The sequence below is a fragment of the Humulus lupulus genome, chromosome 9 (genome assembly GCF_963169125.1).
Source record: "Humulus lupulus chromosome 9, drHumLupu1.1, whole genome shotgun sequence".
Taxonomy (NCBI): Eukaryota; Viridiplantae; Streptophyta; class Magnoliopsida; order Rosales; family Cannabaceae; genus Humulus; species Humulus lupulus.
This window is the reverse complement of record NC_084801.1, coordinates 46849778-46872796: the sequence shown is the minus strand read 5'-3', so window position 1 is coordinate 46872796 and position 23019 is coordinate 46849778. Positions and strand designations below refer to the sequence as shown.

At 36.3% G+C, this 23019-nt stretch overlaps 2 protein-coding genes across 2 annotated transcripts; one reads left to right on the top strand and one right to left on the bottom strand.

The window, feature by feature from the left end:
* Positions 1 to 16612: 16612 nt before the first annotated feature.
* Positions 16613 to 17959, top strand: LOC133799677 (probable aspartyl protease At4g16563). The gene has a single exon (XM_062237675.1). It carries the CDS (start codon positions 16628 to 16630, stop codon positions 17957 to 17959), a length of 1332 nt encoding a protein of 443 aa, XP_062093659.1. The 5' UTR covers positions 16613 to 16627.
* Positions 17960 to 18791: 832 nt separating this feature from the next.
* On the bottom strand, positions 18792 to 19289 carry LOC133799676 (uncharacterized mitochondrial protein AtMg00810-like). Its single transcript, XM_062237674.1, has 2 exons — positions 19233 to 19289; positions 18792 to 19139 (listed from the first exon to the last, which is right to left on the bottom strand). The coding sequence occupies exons 1-2, from the start codon at positions 19287 to 19289 to the stop codon at positions 18792 to 18794; spliced, it is 405 nt and encodes a 134-aa protein (XP_062093658.1).
* Positions 19290 to 23019: the final 3730 nt, after the last annotated feature.

Genomic DNA, 23019 nt, shown 5'->3' with positions numbered 1-23019 from the left:
ATGGACAGTCTGAGAGGACTATCCAAACTTTGGAGGACATGCTTCGTTCTTGTATTTTGGATTTTGGGGGTAGGTGGGGAGAACACTTGTTATTGGTGGAATTCACTTATAATAATAGCTACAAGGCCAGTATAGGCATGGTTCCTTATGAGGCCTTATATGGGAGACCATACAAATCACCTTTGGGTTGGGCAGAATCAGATGAGCATATCACAATTGGACCTCAAATTATCATTAATACCACTGAGAAGATCAAAGACATCCAAGAGAGACTTAAGGTTGTTCAAAGTCATCATAAGATTTATGCCGATCTCCACCGATGAGAAGTTAATTTTGAGGCTGGTGACTATGTCTTCTTGAAAGTAACTCCCATGCATGGTGTGACGAGATTTGGAGTGAAGGGTAAGCTAGCCCCGAGATATATTGGACCTTTCGAGGTTATCGAGAGGGTTGGGGAGGTCGCTTATCGATTGAACTTACCAGCATGATTGGGGCATGCTCACAATGTGTTCCATGTGTCGATGTTGAGGAAGTATACTCCAGACCCATCGCACATCATTGAGTATGAGGTTGTCTCTCTTCAAGAGAAAGTGACATAGGAAGAACAACCTATCAGAATCTTGGTGAGAGAGTTAAAGGTGCTAAGGAATAGAGAGATTCCCGTAGTCAAGGTGTTATGGCGGAACCATAGAGAAGATGAGGCTACTTGGGAGTCAGAGTCAGAGATGTATGAGAAGTATCCTCATTTGTTTAATTTTCAGCTTGAGGTTATACTTTGAAAATTTCGGGAGGAAATCTCTTTTAAGGAGGGAGGAATGTAAAACCTGAGACTTTTCAGGTTGAAAAAGTCAAAAAGAGAAAGAAAAAAAAAATTCAATTATATATATAAGTGGTGGGACCCACTTATTTTTAAAAAAAAATTATATATTCAGATTTTTTTTCCTTTTTCTTCTCCCAACCCGACCCTTCTTTCTTCTTCTTCTTCTTCTTCTTCTTCTTCTTCTTCTTCTTCTTCTTCTTCTTCTTCTTCTTCTTCTTTTCTTTCCTTGCTTTTCTCTATGCAACAACCCATGGCAAGTGTAGAGTCAAAGAACTTTACTTACCTAGTTATTTAGTAGTAGTAATAGTAATACCTAGTAGTAGTTGTAGTATGTTTATTACTGTGGATTTTGGTTCAAGCCGGGGATTAGTTGAACACTCGTAGCAACACTTGTAGATTTTATAAGTTTAACCTATAGTTTAAGAATATTAATTATAACCTAAGGTATGATTAATATAACTGATTATGAAGATGATAATTATTATACTATAAGGTTTAGATAGACCCAATAAGAGAATGACACTTGTTGTGTGCATGTTTATTAAGAAATTAAGTATTTTTTAGGAATAGTTTATTAAGAGTAATATTTGAAAATCCCAGAGTCTACCAGCAGCTTTGAAATCGTTATAGGACTCAGTCGAAGCTGTTTACTCAATTCAAATTAGGCTGAAAAGTGTAATTACGTGTATAATATTTCAGCGTATGCCGATATATCGCAGCTCTAGGGGGCGATATATCGCCACTTGAGGAATATGAAAAACACGTAACTTCGCACAACCACTTCGACTAGCCTCAAGAATACCAGCCCAGGTGATATATTGGCTCTAGGGCATGATTTTTGAATAATTTTGAAACCGAGCTCATTTTATCCCATAGCCTCTTGATAAGTCCATAATATTTTTGACCGAGTCTTAAGCCTCTGATTAACGAATATTCAGATGATTTTCAATTAAAAATTCATTATTTTTATTCAAGCTAAATGAAGATCTTTTCATTCTTGAACTCTATAAATAGGACCTAGTACCCAGCCATTTCTTCATTCTTCAAGCTGAGTTCAGAGCCTTCAAGCTGCTAGGTTTACTTTAGAATGTTAAACACTTGGGTTGGGGTTATAAGCTTTATCATTCTAAGCTTATTAAACACTTGGGAAGTAAGGATAATAGTGTGTATTCCGATATCGAGGTGTAGTTCGGTTATAGTGCATTCAAGGTATTCCTATTTCTAGCTCCCTTCTGTATTGTTTCATTAGTTTTTATAGTTTTTCTCTACTCATTTCCTAACTCGCTGTTTTCGTTCGTGGTTAGGCATCTAAGTTCTTTGAACTTGAGGTTCTTGTCGGTAGGTACCTTCTCGGTGGTTTAGTTCATTCCTTTTCATCTCTTTCTTTTATAATACTCACCTTTCTATTTATGGTTTTAGGAGTGTTCCAAAATCCCGTCCTTGTTCTCACATCCCATTATTTGGTAAGGAAAATAGGATAGTATTATATGCATATATGATTATGCTATAGTATGTTTTTATATGTTATGATTATGCTATAGTATGTTTTTATATGTTATATGTTTTGGGGCTTATAGTTGCTTAAATAGTAAACCCCGACCCTTTTATGTTTTTGGGGCTTATAGTTGCCTAGCTAGCAAACCTCATTGTATTTTGAGGCTTATAGTTGCTTAGTTAGCAAACCCCAATAGTTACCATGTACATGGGTTAGAATTATGATATATGTTTATAGTATATGTTATATGTTTATAGCTTATGTTTGTGTATATGATTCATGCTTGTAATAGATTTTCGTTGCTGGGCATTAGGCTCATTCCTTTGTTTTATATGTGCAGGAAAATAGTTGTGGCGGCGGGAAGATTTTGGCGGCTTGGGATTGTGTATTGAGGGAGAATGGCATCGGTGGACTGCGTGAACGATTCGAGGACAAAGTTGTTTAAGTCTTTTAATTATGATTTCTATGTATTTCCGCACTTAATTTTGTAACCAGTTTATTTAAGATTTAAGTTATGTTATGTTTTATTTTCAAAACAATAAGATCCCATATCCTAACCGAATTGTTATGTATTTAACTTTTGCTTTACAATTTTTAATAAAGTTATGACTATTTCATATGTATGTTTTCTTAAGATTAGTATTTATGTATAGTAGTTATTAATGGCCCAAAGTCTAGAATAAATTAGGTCATTACAGTTGGTATTAGAGCAACGATTCATCTCCTCGATACACACACTCAAAGCTCCGAATTTGACCGCCAAGTAAGTGTTTAAGTTATAGTTATTATGTTTATATGTATAGCTAACGATTTTAGTCTTTATGTTTTCAGTTAAGAATGAATCGAGCATTAACTTATGAGGATATCCGAGCCATTAAGGCTTTAAAAAGAATTAGAGAACCATGAAACACCGTAGGAGTGCTAGAAAGAATCACTCGAAGACTACTTTTGTTCCACAGGGAGATAGGTCACCTCCAAGAATCTAAGCAAATCATGATGAGAGCTGTGGAGCAATATATTTTAGTGATTAGATTATTTAAAGATTACCCTATTGCAATTGCAACCTTAGAATAAATTTGGGAGATGATAGATGAAGAAGATGAATTGCCGGTAGCTATGAGATATTACTTTCTCATACTTAGGTTCACTTCAAAAATGAAATTTCAGTTTACAAATGAACAAAAACTTAGAATTTTTACGAATCTTCCTCGAGGGCATTTTGAGGCACGAGACAATGATGACTATGAAGAGATAGATGATGATATGATAGATGAAGGATTGGATGTAGAAGATCCCGATTTTTAGAATAGATTAGTTTCATTATTTATTTTATTTGTTTTCTTTTATGATTGTAAATAGTGAAAAAAAATTCCAAATTAATATCAATGTTATTTTTGTTAACATGTATGAGTTTGATTTTCGTTTGCAATCATAATAAATAATAAATAATAAATAAAATAAATAATGACTAAGTTTGGTGAGGGTGGATACAAATCAATGAACCAAGTTCCTATATTTAGAGTTAGGGGGCCATAGTAGTGGGAACGATTTTACTGATCCCAGCCTTCCCTCAATATGGTTAACTTTGGAACAAAGATGAGTTTCGAGCCTGAGAATTAAGTCATATAGGATGATTAGAAACAGACTTAGAAAATAAAGATGGCTTATTTTTCTAAGTATAGAAACCCACTCTAATAATAAAGAAGGCTTATATAATTTTCATAAGAAGTCATAATTAATAGGTCCGAGTTATGTTTGTTTAGATTAAGTTTTTCCTTAGAGCCTATTAGGGTAAAGTTCTGACATGTTTCTCTCAACTGTTAGAACTCTGCTTCGATGTCGCTCCGAAGATCTGCTCACACCAACAGAAATGCCTCCAACACTGCTCCGGTGAACAATGAAGCCCCTCCAGTTCGCAGAAGGGTAGTGCGTGCTGTTGCCAGCCGCAATGCACCGCTACCACCGCCAGTTGACAACACTGCAGAAATCGCCAGACTGTGACAACAAGTTGAGGAATTATTACAACAACAGCGACAACAGTCTCAGCCTCAGACTCAGCCTCCGCCTCCGCCACAACCACAGCCGCTGAAAATGGCATTAGCACCCCAACAAGTTGGTCCATATGGGGGATGGCTAGTGGCAAACTATGTGCCCTATCCAGTTCAGCACATGGAGCCAATTTATGAGCGGTTCCATATGCAACATGCTCCGAACTTTGAAGGGACTACAGATCCCTTCGAGGCAGAAGAGTGGCTAAGAAACGTGGAGCCAATCTTGACACACATGAATCTAAGCAACGCGGACCGCATATCCTGCGTTTTGTCTCTGCTCAAGAAGGATGCCAGGATATGGTGGGACTTAGTCCAGCAGACGCATGATGTTTCCACCATGACTTGGACCCGATTTGTGGAGCTGTTCCACAAAAAGTACTATAATTCGGCTGTCATTGCTTCAAGAGTCGAGGAGTTCGCTGGCTTGAAGCAAGGGCGTTTATCAGTGGCACAATATGCCCGGCAGTTTGACCGATTAGCTAAGTTAGCACCAGAAATCGTTCCAACTGACTATCTGAGGGTGTCTAAGTTCGTTAGAGGACTTCGACCGAAGATCGAGCTAGGGGTTAAGCTAGCAAACCCAGGAAACATTACCTATGCCGATGTTCTAGAAACGGCAATAGAAGTAGAAAGGTTGCAGGCTAATGTTAGTAAAGAAGAAGCCAGTAAGTCTGAGCTTAGACAGCAGAGTCAACCTCAGACTAGTCGGAACGACAACCACCACAACAACAGCAATCAGTCCAGCAACAACAACAATGGTCAGAAAAGAAGGCATCCTGACAATAAGCAGTCCGATAGCGATAAAAGGGCAAGGACGAGTAATGGAAGTAGTAGGTCGGGTTATGTAGAATACCCGCAATATACTAAGTGCCAGAAGAAACATCCTGGTGAATGCGGGGCAAACACCAAGGAATGTTACAATTGTGGTCAGGAAGGTCACCAAAAGAAAGAGTGTCCCCAGCTCAATCCACAGGAAAAAAGGGACAACAAGATGGTTCTTACCAGGGTATTTGCCTTAACCCAAGGAGAGGCTGATGCTAGCAATAAGGTGGTCACAGGTCAGGTTTCTATCCTCAATAATATATGTTCTGTATTATTTGATTCGGGATCCACTCATTCGTATATCTTGTTAGGAATGATAGAAAAACTAGGAAAACCTTGTGAAATATTTAGAACTAGGTTTGTAACCGAGTTGCCTTCGGGCAAAGTAGTTCTATCATCACATATAGTACGAGGCGTACCGATCAAGATTGAGGACGTAGAATTAGAAGGAGACCTGATCGAACTAGAGATCAAGGACTTCAACGTGATACTAGGCATGGACTGGCTAGCACGGCATGGCGCAACCATCGACTGACGTTCGAGACTCCTGACGGCCAGAGACTATGCTTCATGGGACAAGTTTCAGGACTACGCACACCGCTAATATCATCTCTCAAAGCTCAAAGGATGATAGAAAAAGGATGTCAAGCATTCTTAGCCAGCATCACATATGTAGTAAAGGAAGCACCGCTTAAGGTTGGAGACGTTCGCATTGTAAGAGAATTCCCAGAAGTATTTCCCAATGATTTACCAGGGTTGCCGCCGACTCAGGAAATTAACTTCACGATAGAATTAGTATCGGGCACTGAGCCTATCTCCAAGGCACCATACCGGATGGCACCTACAGAACTCAAAGAGTTAAAGACGCAACTACAAGAACCCCTAGATTTGGGTTTCATTAGACCGAGCCATTCGCCATGGGGAGCACTGGTTCTATTTGTGAAGAAGAAGGATGGAAGTATGCGGATGTGCATAGACTACCACGAGCTGAATAAGGTAACGATTAAGAATAAGTACCCACTACCCCAGATTGATGATCTGTTTGATTAACTTCGAGGTGCGACCGTATTTTCAAAGATTGATTTACAGTCTAGGTACCATCAGCTCAAGGTGCAGGGAGAGGATATTCCTAAGACATCTTTTAGAATTCGTTATGGACATTACGAGTTCTTAGTTATGTCTTTCGGTCTTACCAACGCTCCAGTCGCATTTATGGACTTAATGAATAGGGTCTTCAAGGACTACTTGGATAAATTCGTCGTAGTATTCATCGACGACATCTTAGTATACTCCAAGGACGAAGTCGAGCACGAGGAACATTTGAGGTTAATCTTGTCACATCTAAAGGAGCATCAACTCTACGCCAAGTTCAAGAAATGCAAGTTTTGGCTTTCGCAAGTAGCATTCCTCGCGCACATTATATCCAAGGACAGAGTTGCAGTAGACCCATCCAAAGTAAAGGCTGTGAAAGACTGGCCAAGACCAAAGAACGTGTCAAAGGTAAGAAGCTTTCTGGGATTAGCAGGTTATTATAGGAGGTTCATAGAAGGCTTTTCTAAGATAGCCACTCTGCTCACCAACCTGACTCGGAAACAGCAAAGATTCAACTGGAATGATAGATGTGAAGAAAGCTTCCAGTTGCTTAAGGACAAGCTGTGCTCAGCACCAGTACTATGTGTACCGACACCCAACGACAAGTTTGTAGTCTACTGTGATGCATCAAAACAAGGGTTGGGTTGCGTGCTGATGCAGAATGACAAGGTGATAGCCTACGCCTCACTGCAGCTAAAGGAGTACCCAACTCACGATATGGAGTTGGCAGCAGTGGTCTTTGCGTTGAAAATCTGGCGCCATTATCTTTACGGGGAACGGTGCGAGATTTATACGGACCACAAAAGTTTAAAACTTCTTCACTCAGAAGGAGCTCAACATGAGGCAGCGCAGGTGGTTAGAGTTAGTAAAGGATTACGACTGCGAAATCCTATACCACCCGGGAAAGGCAAATGTAGTTGCCGATGCGCTAAGTAGGAAGAATTATGGAAGTTTAGCAGCACTAGCCAGAATAGAAAAGCCGCTGCAACAGGAGCTAATCAATGCCGGAATAGAAGTAGCTATCGGCAAGCTGGCTAACTTGTCTATCCAGTCAAATCTGCTAGAAGATATACGGATTGGGCAAGGGCGTGACGACACACTAGTGGAAAATATGGATACAGTTCGAGAAAGAAAGGTAGATTTCTCAATATCAGGTCGAGGGTTATTGAGATATAAGGATCGGGTATGCATGTCGAATGATCAAAGGATTAAGATGACGATTCTAGAAGAAGCGCACAGTACCCCGTACTCAGTTCACCCAGGGTCGGCCAAGATGACTCACAACATCAAGGCAATGTATTGGTGGCCAGGGATGAAGAAGGACATAGCAGAATTTGTGTCTAGGTGTTTAGTATTCCAGCAAGTGAAAGCAGAACATCAGCGACCTGCAGGCTTATTGCAACCGCTTAGCATGCCAGAATGGAAATGGGACGATATAGCTATGGATTTCGTGACGGGTTTTCCACGAATGAATAAGCAGCATGATTTGGCTTGGGTAGTAAGAGATAGACTAACCAAGTCGGCTCATTTCCTGCCTATTAAGACTTCATACACAGCGGATCAATACGCAGACATCTATGTCCAAGAGATAGTACGGTTGCACGGAATCTCGAAGACAATAGTGTCAGATAGAGGATCGGTGTTTACATCAAGATTTTGGGGAACTTTACAACAAGCCATGGGTACTAAGTTAAGTCTTAGTACAGCTTTCCTCCTTAGAGAGATGGTCAATCTGAGAGTACGATACAGATTCTAGAGGATATGCTACGCGCTTGTGTACTTGATTTCGGAGGATCATGGAATAAGTACTTGCCGCTGATAGAGTTCTCCTACAACAATATCTACCAGTCAACGATCGGGATGGCACCTTATGAGCTACTTTATGGAAGAAGGCGCTGATCATCGTTACATTGGGACGAGGTAGGAGAAAGGCAACTTCTCGGTCCCGATGCTGTTAGAAAAGCTCAAGAAGCAGTAACACTGATTTAAAAGCGTATGCTTGCTGCTCAAAGCCGTCAGAAAAGCTATGCGGATGCCAAGCGATGCAATGTGGAATTCAAAGTCGGAGATCAAGTCTTCCTAAATATATCTCATATGAAAGGCGTAAAGTGGTTTGGGAAGAAAGGCAAGCTTAGTCCCCGATTTATAGGTCCTTTTGAGATATTGGACAAAGTGGGAGCAGTTGCATATAGATTATCCCTACCGCCAGCCTTAGCAGATAGTCACAACGTGTTCCACATCTCAATGCCATGCAAGTATGTGTCAGACCCATCTCACGTCCTCAAGTATGATACGATAGCACTCTTGAAAGACTTAAGTTACGAGGAAAGACCGGTTAGCATCCTAGATAGAGGCATGAAGCAGTTACGGTCCAAGAGTATTCCGATAGTCAAAGTCCTATGGAGTAATAATTCTGAACGGGAGGCAACGTGGGAGTTGGAGGAAGACATGCAAGGAAGGTATCCGGAATTGTTTGGTAAGTAAATTTCGAGGACGAAATTCTTTTTAGTTTGGGAGAATTGTAGAGTCCAAGAACTTTATTTAGCAGGTTAGATAGTAGAAGTAATAGTAATAGCTAGTAGTAGTTGTAGTATGTTTATTACTATGGATTTTGGTTCAAGCTGGGACTTAGTTGAACACTCGTAGCAACACTTGTAGATCTTATAAGTTTAACCTATAGTTTAAGAATATTAATTATAACATAAGGTATGATTAATATAACTGATTATGAAGATGATAATTATAATACTATAAGGTTTAGATAGACCCAATAAGAGAATGACACTTGTTGTGTGCATGTTTATTAAGAAATTAAGTATTTTTGAGGAATAGTTTATTAAGAGTAATATTTGAAAATCCCAGAGTCTACCAGCAGCTTTGAAATCGTTATAGGACTCAGTCGAAGCTGTTTACTCAATTCAAATTAGGCTGAAAAGTGTAATTACGTGTATAATATTTCAGCGTATGCCGATATATCGCAGCTCTAGGGGGCGATATATCGCCACTTGAGGAATATGAAAAACACGTAACTTCGCATAACCACTTCGACTAGCCTCAAGAATACCAGCCCAGGTGATATATTGGCTCTAGGGCATGATTTTTGAATAATTTTGAAACCGAGCTCATTTTATTCCATAGCCTCTTGATAAGTCCATAATATTTTTGACCGAGTCTTAAGCCTCTGATTAACGAATATTCAGATGATTTTCAATTAAAAATTCATTATTTTTATTCAAGCTAAATGAAGATCTTTTCATTCTTGAACTCTATAAATAGGACCTAGTACCCAGCCATTTCTTCATTCTTCAAGCTGAGTTCAGAGCCTTCAAGCTGCTAGGTTTACTTTAGAATGTTAAACACTTGGGTTGGGGTTATAAGCTTTATCATTCTAAGCTTATTAAACACTTGGGAAGTAAGGATAATAGTGTGTATTCCGATATTGAGGTGTAGTTCGGTTATAGTGCATTCAAGGTATTCCTATTTCTAGCTCCCTTCTGTATTGTTTCATTAGTTTTTATAGTTTTTCTCTACTCAATTCCTAACTCGCTGTTTTCGTTCGTGGTTAAGCATCTAAGTTCTTTGAACTTGAGGTTCTTGTCAGTAGGTACCTTCTCGGTGGTTTAGTTCATTCCTTTTCATCTCTTTCTTTTAGAATACTCACCTTTCTATTAATGGTTTTAGGAGTGTTCCAAAATCCCGTCCTTGTTCTCACATCCCAGTATTTGGTAAGGAAAATAGGATAGTATTGTATGCATATATGATTATGCTATAGTATGTTTTTATATGTTATGATTATGCTATAGTATGTTTTTATATGTTATATGTTTTGGGGCTTATAGTTGCTTAAATAGCAAACCCCAACACTTTTATGTTTTTGGGGCTTATAGTTGCTTAGCTAGCAAACCTCATTGTATTTTGAGGCTTATAGTTGCTTAGTTAGCAAACCCCAATAGTTACCATGTACATGGGTTAGAATTATGATATATGTTTATAGTATATGTTATATGTTTATATCTTATGTTTATGTATATGTTTCATGCTTGTAGTAGATTTTCTTTGCTGGGCATTAGGCTCATTCCTTTGTTTTATATATGCAGGAAAATAGTTATGGCGGGGGAAAGATTTTGGCGGCTTGGGATTGTGTATTGAGGGAGAATGGAATCGGTGGACTGCGTGAACGATTCGAGGACGAAGTTGTTTAAGTATTTTAATTATGATTTCTATGTATTTCCGCACTTAATTTTGTAACCAATTTATTTAAGATTTAAGTTATGTTATGTTTTATTTTCAAAACAATGGGATCCCATATCCTAACCGAATTTTTATGTATTTAACTTTCACTTTACAATTTATAATAAAGTTATGACTATTTCATATGTATGTTTTCTTAAAATTAGTATTTATGTATAGTAGTTATTAATGGTCCAAAGTCTAGAATAAGTTGGGTCATTACAGCAGGGTACCAAGCAGCCACCGCCAGAGGTGTCGTTGCCACCATGTGCCGGAGCTGAACCATTAGTGGTTGGCAACGAACTCATCCCTAGAGTTTGGTGGCCAACGGAGTGGAGACGCGCCTTGAAGAAAACTCCGAAGTTTCACTGTGAAACTTTGAACGCATTTTTCGACTAACTCCGGCCACCACTCGGTGAATGGTTAGTACCATTGGAACCAGCGTGAAGAGAGAAACGTCGCCCACTAAGTCATTTCGGTCAACTCACCGTTTTTCTCCGGCGAGATTTTGGGTATCTCCGCCACTTTCCGGAGACTTTCTGGCGAGCCTGTGTACTTTTTGGACTGATGGTTGGCTTGAACGTGATCTACTCGCCGACGTGATCATTTTGATATATGCCACGCCTACCTTCGTCAACGTTTCTGATGCACCGCTCACTGCCGCCACCAATCGCTACTGTGCACCGCTTGGGTGAGGTTCCAGAACTTGAAATTTTAAATATGGTCATATTTTATGTCGTTGTGCACGATTTGGAATAAAGAATGCAATTATGATATTTGTTTACTCATTTGGTGGATGTAGGAAAAGCGTGATATTAAAATCGGACTAAATCACTCTAGGATCATCGTTATGCTTGGGAGCGTCGCTTTGGGCTTGGATTGAAAATTCTGAGGTAGGGACTCAACTTGACTATTGGACTTATTTTACTCGTATTGAATTGCATTAAACATATTCCAATTTTGATATTTACAAAATGTTTGAAAAATTGAAAAATGAATCTGCATGTTTTCTGATCTATTCTTAGGTCACTGAGTGCCAAATATATTTTTGTTCACTTATTTATACAGGTTATGATTTTTGGGTCTTATTCAAATGCAGCTTTTATGCTGCCCAATTTTCTAAAATATAAAGGAATATGTTTCTTTCTTTTCATGTTGACTTGCATTTGGTTATACCAATGAGGGCCATAGTGATCATGATTTGTGCATGTTGTTGTTTCACGACCTAGTCTCTATGTCATCATAGGTAGATCAGGTGTCCACTCACCTGTAGGTGTAAAGACCTAGCATATGTATAAGTGTTCTAAGCCTCCCCCTTGTGGTGGTTATCAGGTCCGGCTACCCGGTTTAGGATGTCGGTTTTTCTATGGTGGGTAACGGGAACTAGGGATCTAGTGGACGGTGTGATGTGCACTTGTAGCTATGCTCTTATGATTATTTGTGGTTTATCTCTATTTTGGTTTATACATGATGATGTATGTTTTGTTTTCAAAGCTAACTATGCAGAGGTTGTATTAAACATTTGGGTCTTATGTTATTAGTTGCTTTCCTACTGAGCTTTATAAGCTCACCACTATATCTCTCCCATTCCAGGAGCCTAGTGACGCGAATGTGGAAAAGATGAATTATTGATGGAGCCAATGTGTTTAGCCTATTTCTATTTAGTGTCATTGTCTTATCTTTTGAATATTATATATGTATTTGATTTGTAACTTAATGATCGGTATATCTGAATTAGCTTTTAATAGTTAGGAATGAGAAATAGTGGATGCTAAGTATTATTTTGGGTGTTTATGACTTATTAAATTTAACTGTTTGGTGACTGCGTAACTGTTGGGATATTATTGTTCTATGTGTAATGATAAATTATCATGTTTTTATCACTTATATTTTTATATATAATAATAGGAGTTATTCAATTATTTTGACTTATAATTATTGTATTATTTAATATAAACTAAAATATCATTTATAAAGACTATTTCCCAACAAGGATCAAAGTTTAGTCTTTGACCACTCAAGTTATGGATATTACAAATCTACTACGGCTTAGGGCGCGGGTCGTGACAAATGTTAAGCCTAAATCTCCAAATTTCCATTTATAAGCCAAAATTAAATTGATTGGATTATTAATTAAGGATCTTAGACCCATCAAAGAAAAGATCATCTGAGAAGTAGATTTTATAAATTTGTTGTTTTAGCAATCACTAATTTGTTAGTTGCTGGATAAGCTCATTTAACTTACAAAGTAATTCCAACTCGAGAAGCTGCAGCAAACTAACCTAAAATGATGTAATTTTCAATTAAAAAAGAAAAAGGAAAAAAGCTTAGAATAATGTCTCTCAAAACCATATTAAAAATAAAAAGGCAAGAAGTGGTCCACCAACAACACTTTTATATGACTAAAAAAAATCTTGGAAAAGGTGTCTAACATCCAAACTAGACATTAAATATGAAACTATCAATACTTGGTTGAATTTTATTGATGAGATCGAAAGTATTAACTTAGAAATGATAATGAATTCAAATGAGATTCTTTTTTTTTTTTTATCAAAATCGTGATAGTCACTGCGTCTCTCTCTCTCTCTATCTTTTTTTCAGTGAACTGTCTACCCGCATTTCCTCAGAATCTGACTGGACTAAAACCCACGGTGGAACCTGCCAAATTGTACCTTATAGAGTTTATTAATCTTCTTAAAATAATATTAATTAAAATAAATTGCATTATACTTTTGGGCTTATTAATTAAAACAATTCCTGACGAAGTTAAAAATATATATAATACACACATGCTGACATGCGGAAAACAGTTAAGATTCTTCTCCAACTGATCTTATTACTTTTGTCCACCACATTAAATTTTTTAAACAGTTTCAAGTACATACTGACAAGCTAATAAGGACTTTTAAGTACAATATTATATGCACTTAAGTACACATGCATAAAATAGCTTCGCATTGTGGAAATTAACGGAATATAGAAAGAAAAAAAAAAACGAAACCATGTCCATTTTTCCATGTTGGGTATGAAATGAGTCAGTGTTTGTCATTTTGCTACTGCAAGTAGTAATTGCATAAGCAAGTGTTTCTTTTTTAGCTGAGACATAAACTAGTTGGTTACTTGGAGATGACGCAACATCCGATAAGGAAGGTTTTGTCTTATTATCAAGTCTTATGGGCTCCACTACTATCTGTAGCTCATTGCAAAGATTGTGAGCTAAAACAAAACATAACATACGCTACTATGATGATATGATCGTTATCAAACTTAACAAGAAAATGGAACAATTTTTTTATGATAATTTTGTAACTGATTTCCAGTAGTTTAAGTTTGAGAACTGTAATTTATTAAACTCATTTCTAGGGGCGCAATTAATTAACGTCACATATTAAGTGTAGTTATTATTATTATTGTTAATATATGAACATTGATTGTTATAATAAAGAAACGTGACGTACCTAATAAAATATTATAATAATAGGAATTTATATTTTTTTTGGACCTTATATTTTGTCTCATTAACTGTTTGGACTCTGTGATTTGACAAATTTTTTTTAGACCATGTGTTATATAAAATTGTTCAAATAAACCATTAAACCCAATTTTCATAAAAGATAAATTGAATACAATAACACAGTTGTTACGCAAAATGATTTTGTTTTTGTTTTAAATTGTTAGTTTGGTGAATTATTTGTAATTTTAGCTCCAAAATCGAGTTTATGGTTCTATTTGAACGATTTTGCAAAACATAAGATCCAAAAAATCATTTCTCAAAACATAGGTCCAAATAGATAATTAGACGAAATACAATGTCAAAAAGGTATAAATGACCCTTGTTATAATTTAACTACATAGCAATAAAAAGCAGAAAATATTTGTGCTCATAGAATCATAAAAATGGAACCATATTTCACCTTTTTTTAATAGATGCTACAATATATCTATCCCTACTAATATAGTAAGATTTGAAGCAATTATTTTTTCACTCGATCAACGAGTAATGACGTAGCTTTATTAAAACTCTTATGGGTGTCATACATTTCGAAGAAAAAAAGGTTTATTCTAAATCTCACTAACTCATGCTAGCTAGAGATTTAACTTAAACTTCTATTCTTGATAATTTTATTACAATTATTAATACTATTTTCCTATAACATTAAAAGTGTTGCCTGTTATTTCAACAATAAATGGTGAATTAAGTTTTAACCAAAGAGAAGCCCGTTTGGTTATAATTTGGATTGTATTATCTCGCTTCTCTGTGTTTAATGAGATCTATTGCTTTATGTTATAGATGTCTTATCGGTCTTCCAAGCAAAAGTGTTTGCATTATCAGTGAGACTTATTAAATGGCTAAAACTCTCGGTATTTCGATTCTCTTTCCCTTGGCTTTGAATAACAACATTTATCATAATGAACTTAATGTTATTTATGATATCAGCTCTATTGTCTAATCTTCGGGAATCTCATGTTGGTTGCAATTTTAATACTGTAACCCATGATGGATCGGCTAAATATGCATTTTGGTTAGACAATAAATTATATGTTGGTTGGAGGAGATCCCCTCTAATTTTTAATATTTTTTTCTTTCAATATTTGAATAATAATATACAATCTATTATGACAAAAAAAAACAATAGCAATATTTTTCCCTTTCAATATCTATTATGACCAAAAGAAAAACAATAGCATTGATTTTTTACTTGCATTATAGTTCTATTTTGTCTCCCTCTTGCTGAAAAAATAATATGGTATATAAAAAAGTGATAATTGAGACACAGTTATACACATAAAATGTAGCAGCATTGTTAATTACTAGTTCAAAAGCACATATATATCACCCTAAATAAGTTGGGATTTTTAATTAAAAGACTAATATATATCACTATGTGTACATTTTGTGTAAAAATGTATATGACTAATTAACACCACTCTATACAACAATCAGCTGTCGTGGTTCGATACCTAATTATATACAACTCCAATAGAATTTGAAGTGTAGCAAAACGTATTCGGGACAAAATTGAAAACAAAAAAGTCAATTTTCTTGTGAGTGTTCATCAGTTAAGGAGAGGAATATGGTGAGCAATACCATTGCAACATTTACTTACCGTACTTAAACGAAAAGAAAAAAAAAGCTCACATTATTTCTTCATTGTAAGAAATATGTGCAACTAGTTTATTGGTTTCGTGATAAATCTCTCCTAACTAATATATGAGAATTGCTGTGTCCAACCCATAAGGAAATGAGATACAAATTATTGGTACAATCCAATATTGAGTTCCACATATTTAAATTTAAAAAGTATTATGGGGTATGGTGTCAAATAACAACACTCTTCTTAATATGTATGACATGACCGATCTCTTTCAATCCCTATTATATATTAGCTACGTACGTACGTACGTATACAGAAAGAAGACTATATGCAAATCGATCATGGCAGGTATGGGTATGCTTAAACTTGTAAAGCTGCACAAATACTTACTTAAATAGCTAGACAACGCAATGTGTACCCCACTAATATATAGTATATATAATTATATAATACACAATTTATATATGAGAAAAGTATACCAGTCTTAATACATGCGTATTATCTATACAATACAATTAATGCTTGCCCACTCCACTATTGATTTTCCTCAAATTCTGCTTTGTCTAGGATCTTCTGCTATCGTATACGCTGTTTATCCATTCAGCTTCCGCCGATAAGTTCTCCTTGGTGTACCACATCCATATACATTAATACACATCGTGTCATCCACTTTCTTTTAACCTAGCGTAACTAATATTTATAAATGGTACCCTACACATTTTCTTCTATAAAAACCAGACTGCTAGTGGTTAATATATGCATGCATCTGAACACCGAAAACAAAAACACTCAATACAATACCCTTTTTCAACAACCTTTCACCAAAATCATGGCCTTTGTTTTTCTCATTTTGATCAGTGCCTTATTCATCAACGTCGATTCAGCCCTAGCCAGAAAGCAATTGCAAAGTTCATCCAACTCTTTAGTCCTTGGAATTAAGCACTCTAGGACTACCCTCTTATCTCCAAAACGAGTCTCTGTTCAATCAACAAGTACAAAGACTCAATCAGAATCCTCTGTCATGATCGAGCCATTAAGGGCAGTCCAAGATGGGTACCTTGTGCCTCTTTATTTAGGGACACCCCCACAACTCATTCAAGTGTACATGGATACTGGGAGTGATCTCACTTGGGTTCCCTGTGGGAACAATCCCTCTTTTTTCAATTGCATGGGATGTGATGATGGTGGGATAAGCAAGAAGTACTTGACGGCTGCTTTCTCTCCATTCCGTTCCTCTTCCACGGCTAGAGAACTTTGTAGTAGCTCCTTTTGCATTGACATTCATAGCTCAGACAACTACATCGATCCTTGTACCATGGCAGGTTGTTCATTGAGTACTCTCATAAAATCCTCATGTGCTAGGTCATGCCCTTCTTTTGCTTACACTTATGGTGCAGGTGGAGTTGTCACAGGCATGCTAACCAGAGATACCATTAGGGTTCATGAAAATATTGATATAATTAACAATAATGGTAATCCCACGAGGGAAATACCAAGCTTTTCATTTGGGTGTGTGTGGTCCACTTATAAAGAGCCTATTGGGATTGCAGGGTTTGGTAGGGGAACTCTTTCACTCCCATCCCAATTAGGGTTTCTTCAAAAGGGATTCTCCCACTGTTTCTTGCCCTTCAAGTTCGCAAACAACCCTAATATTTCAAGCCCACTAGTTATAGGAGACTTAGCTATTTCATCTGATCAAGAAGAAAACTTGCAGTTTACCCCAATGTTAAAGAGTCCCGTGTATCCTAACTCCTACTATATTGGTCTAGAAGCCATCACTATAGGAAACTCTAGCTCAAGTGAAGTGCCCTTGAGTTTGAGAGAATTTGACTCACGAGGAAATGGAGGTATGTTGATAGACTCAGGCACAACATATACACATTTGCCTGAGCCTATTTATTCTCAACTTCTTTCTACACTTCGCTCAGTGATATCTTATTATCCTAGAGCTGAGGACATGGAAGTGAAAACTGGTTTCGATTTGTGCTATAGAATCCCATATACTCCTAATAATAAAGATATCAGTAGCAACAATACCATTATTGATACTACCAGAGAAGATTTTGATATTCTTCCATCAGTTACTTTCCATTTCTTAAACAATGTGAGCATTGTTTTGTCTGGAGGAAGCCATTTCTACGCCATGGGACCGCCAAGGAATGCCACCGTGACAAAGTGCTTGCTGTTTCAGAGCATGGAAGACGGTGAAAATGGGCCATCCGGGGTGTTTGGAAGCTTCCAACAGCAGAATATGAAGGTTGTGTATGACATAGAGAAAGAGAGAGTTGGGTTTCAACATATGGATTGTGCTTCTTCTGCAGTATCTCATGGGCTTCATAACCAGAAACCCTAGTAGTTAATGGTGACTAGTTGGTAGTGCAGTCAAGACAATTTTGATGTGTTTTATTAAATCTAAATCTCGTTATTAGATAATATAATGAGGTTTTTATTTATTTTGTTTGTTCGTTTTGTTTTGTGTTTTTCAATTCTAAAAATGATGAAAAGAGTATGGTGAAAATTCTCCATGCAATGGGAAAAATCTCTCCACCCTTTGTTTCATTTTATTTTTGGGTTGAATGATGATAACAATGCTTTCATTCTTCGTTTTGGTTTCGAAACTCAATAGTAGTACGTATGCATTGTCGTCATAGAGAAAATATAAAGAAAAAGAAGATAGTAGAAAGAAATGAATAAACCAGCTCGAGAAAATATGGCTGGTGACCTCTGATATTTATAGTACACAAGGTTGGTACAGAGAGAATTCTAGGACTGAGTACAATCATTACACAATAACAATATGAGAATATTCTAACAGAATTCTTGCCACCTTATCATTTGGTTAAAACAGAATGGGACCACCAATACAAAATGTATATACTAGAATCAATGAGAGAAAAATAGGGTAAAAAAAATAATTAGGCAAAATATTATTTCTTAACATCCCCTCTCAAACTAAGTAGGGTGTCAACCACACCTAGTTTGTCTGTTAGAAACTGAAACCTCTCACCACTTAGGCTCTTTGTAAGACAATCCGCAACTTGATCATGGGAGGCACATATCTAATTGCAATGATTTCTGCAGAACCTTATCACGTACAAAATGAACATCAAGCTCTATATGTTTCGTTCGCGCATGGTAAACCAAATTAGTAGCTAGAGCACTTGCGCCCAAGTTGTCACACCAAGTTACAAGAACACACAGTAAAGGAAAGCCAAACTCATCCAATAAAGCTTGAATCCAAGAATCCAAGACAGTTCTGCAGAAACTTGAGCAAGAGCTCGGTATTCCGATTCCGTGCTTGAGCGAGACACCACAGCTTGCTTTTTAGACGACCATGACAACAGGGTATCTCCCAAGTATACACAATAACCAGCAAGGCTTTGTCTATCATCTGGGCAACACGCCCAATCTGCATTAAAGAAACCAGCAAGAGCAAGTCTGTCAGGATATTTGATGTGGAGTCCTCGATACAAGGTACCTTTCAAGTAACGAAGCACTCTTTTGACAGCATTCCAATGAACTGTGGTGGGTGCCTGTAGAAATTGACTTAGTTTATTCATAGCAAAACATAAGTCAGGTCTAGTATGTTTTAGATATTATAGTCCTTCTACTATGCTTCTGTATACTGTGGGATTTTCAATTGCAGTTCCATCTGATTTTGACAAAGGCTTACCAACTGTCATAGGAGTACAACAAGGTTTCAAGTGTAACATACCTGTTCTAGATAAAAGTTCTTTAACATATTTACTTTGACTTAGATATAAGCCTGTAGAATTTCTGTGAACCTCAATACCTAAGAAAAAATGAAGGGGACCTAATCTTTCAGAGCAAAAACTTCATTCAATCTGGTGGTAAACTGTTGAAGCTTCTTAGCATCGCTGCCAGTGACTATTATGTCATCGACGTAAATGAGAACCATGATAATTAGGGTAGGAGTCTTGTAGAAAAATAATGACGAATCGACTCGTGCACTACTACAAAATACCCTTTACGGGACACTTTTTTAGGACACGCACATAAATGCAAGTCCTTAAAAATATTTATAGAGTTTTTAGGACACTCATTGAGTCTTGAAAAAACACAATTTAGGACTCGCAATGAGTGTCCTAAAAAAATAAGTGAGTCCTAAAAAAATCTGGGCTAAAAAATGAGTGTTTTACTTAACAATTTTAAGGACTTGCTTTGGGAGTCATTAATACTCTTTTAGGACTAGCTTTGCGAGTCCTAAAAATACCTAGGCTGAAAAATTGGGAATGATAAATTTTAAGGACTTGCTTTGCGAGTCCTAAAAGAGTATTAAGAACTCTCAAAGCAAGTCCTTAAAATTGTTAAGTAAAAGAGCATAAAACCACATATTGTTTAACATATTTTTAAAATTAGTATTAGTTAAATATAAGTTGTTTTATTGATTGGAAAAATATTGTAAAATAATTTTAATATATAAATTTACTAGTTATAATTTTTATAATATATGACATTGTTTATTTATTTAAAATTTATATAAAAATTAAAAAAGTATTAATAAAAATAAATTAATATTTTTTTTTAAATAAATTTACCTAAAGTGCACTTTTACCTAGTATTTAAATTAAATAGCAGTTTAAGTTTTAAATAATAATTATTATAAGTTTGAAAAGAATTTGTATAATTGTGATTTTTAAAATTATTTTATATAGTATTAGGAGTATAAAATTAGGAGTTTTATAATCACATTTTTTTATCTAAATAAAATTTGTATAGTTGTGATTTTTAAAATTATTTTTTATAATATTAGGAGTATAAAATTGGGATTTTTATAATCACATGTTTTTATCTAAATAATATAATATGATTTTTATTTATAAAATAAAATAAAAATATATATAAGTGCCAAAACTTTTCTCCCTCCCTCCCTACCCAATCCTTACTTTATTTTCTCCTTCTCTCTCTCACACGCTCTCTACTAGGCCCGAACGACGACGACAGGGGCTCGGGGAATGGTGGTCGACGGCGACAAGGGGCTCGGGGTCGGGCTGTTATGCGGCAAGGGGCTCGGGGCTGGGCTCAACAGTAACGACTGGTGGCTCGGGGCTGGGCTCGACAAGGACTGGTGGCTCGGGGGCTGGGCTCGACGGCGGGTGGGGGTTCTCGGGTCTGGGTTCGACGGTGCAGGGGTTGGGCAGAGGGCTGGGCTCTCCTATCTCTCCATGAACACAAACCCATTTCAACTCAAGATCTGTTCCATTTTCAAGTTTGTATTTTTTTTCTACATTTTTATTTCTGCTCTCTTTGTCTCTCTCGGCTCCCTCTCTCTCTATCTCTCACTCATCTCTTTTTTGCATTTCTTAACTATATCTACTTTTTTTGTATTAATTTATTCTCTGTTTTTCTTATGTGAAAAGGGAAAGTTTTTGGTGAAAATAGCTTCTCTCTCAGATGCTCTATCTCTCTCATATCAGGTATGTGTGTTTTGGGTTGGGCGGTGCAAGTTTTGACAAAATGGGTTCATTAATTCATTTATTTGTGTTATAAGCTTATAAGGTTGAGTTTATGTCTGATCTTCATTCCAACCATTTGTTGAGCAAGTTTTAGTGTTTGATTTAATTTTTTGATCTGTATTGTGATTTGGAAAACATTTTTTAAAAATAAAATAAAATTTATATATGGTTGTTTCTTGATACAATGTTACACTTAATGAGTACGACTTCAATTGTTGGGATTTTAACGAGACAATTATAGAACCTGGCTTTACATTTATGGCTGTTAATTTTGATGGAATACTTGGACTTGGATTTCAAGAGATCTTGGTTGGAAATGTTGTTCAGGTAAATCTATCTATCTCAACCTCTAAACATGCTGTAAAACTTCAATTAAATATTCAATCCATGTTGTAAAATGTTTAATGAGATTTATAACCTCCTAATAATATATTATTATAACTTAACTTGTGGATTTTTCTTAGCAGTTAGGGTAATGAATTTCCCTGTTTCTCTCTTTGGCGAAATGAGATTTATAACCATTTATTTTGACTTATCTTTTGTTTTGCAATAGGAAAGGGATGACTAAAGTGTGATAAGTGCTTTTACGAGTGATTTTTCTATATACACATATTAGGTCTACTTGCACCCAACATTTGATGTCAAATTAATGATATAATTTATTTACTCTTATTATAGCTGACATCCAACATATAGTATTGTAATTGATTCTCTTTGCAAAATGGAGAAAACTTAAAGAGTTATATGAACTGATGTTATCGAACATGGTTCTACCATATTCACTTTGATCGAAGGCTATATGAAGGTTGATAAAACACAAGTGTTAATACTGAGTTCTTGATTAGTGCTCAAAAATGCAAATTTATTAGTTCTAAAGTGTAAAATAAATTAAGTTTTAATTAATATTTTCATGAATTTATTGTGATATATTTTATAATTGAAAATATTAATTTTAATTTAATTTATGTTTAATTTTCAAGAAATAAATTGCATTTGGACACTAATAAAAAGGGAGAATAGAGAAATAGTTAAAACTGAAAAAGAAAATGAAGGAAGTGGCATTTTTGAGGAATTTGGCCCAGTACCGAAGGCCCAAATCAAAGGCCCAGCTCTTCCTTCCTCTCTCCCCAGTTGCTAGGTGGCGTGCTCTCCTCGCGCCATGCGTCCCAGCAACTCTCCCAGCCAGCCATCTCCTCTCCCAAAGGCCCAACGTGCCTCCTCAGCACTTCCAGCCAGCTTCTCCCAGCTTCTAACGTGACCCCAGCTTGAGGACACCTGTCTTCCAAATTTGCTTCAACAGCAACAGCCCAAATCACCAAAGTTAGCCTCTTCCAATTCCCACGCAGGCCCAGTTCGGCCCAAGGCACCCTTCAGCTTTCATTCCAGCCAGCCCAATCTGAAACCTTCCCAGCAGCCTGCCTACGTGGCACTCCCTCATTGGCTGAAAATGGGTCAAAACCCTCTTGTGTCACCAGCCATGTTTTGTGGGTATTGGGCTTTGGAAATTGCTATTTTGAGCTTTTAAGCTCATGTTTTTGTAGTATTTTAGAAAAGGAGAAAATGACCATACACCAAAATAGCTAGGTTAATATTAATAATAAAATTTGATTTTTCAAAATCATATTTTATTATTAATATTTCAGATTTATTTTGTAAACCTCATTTTGTTGTTTAATTTATTTTTTAGTCATTCTCTCCATCTATAAATAGGGACACTTTCTTCACATTTGGTATGTAATTTTTAGAGTAGAGAAACTATAGCAAAATTTCCACTCACTTTCTTCTCATATTTTCTTCTTAGAATTTTGTGAGAAACATGAGCATAATGGCCTAATCTTCCTAGGAAGGTTAGGGATGATTCCATATGCAAGTGATGTTATTTTGCTACTTTGATTTACTATGTTCTTAATGTAATATATTTGAGTTATTTATGTTC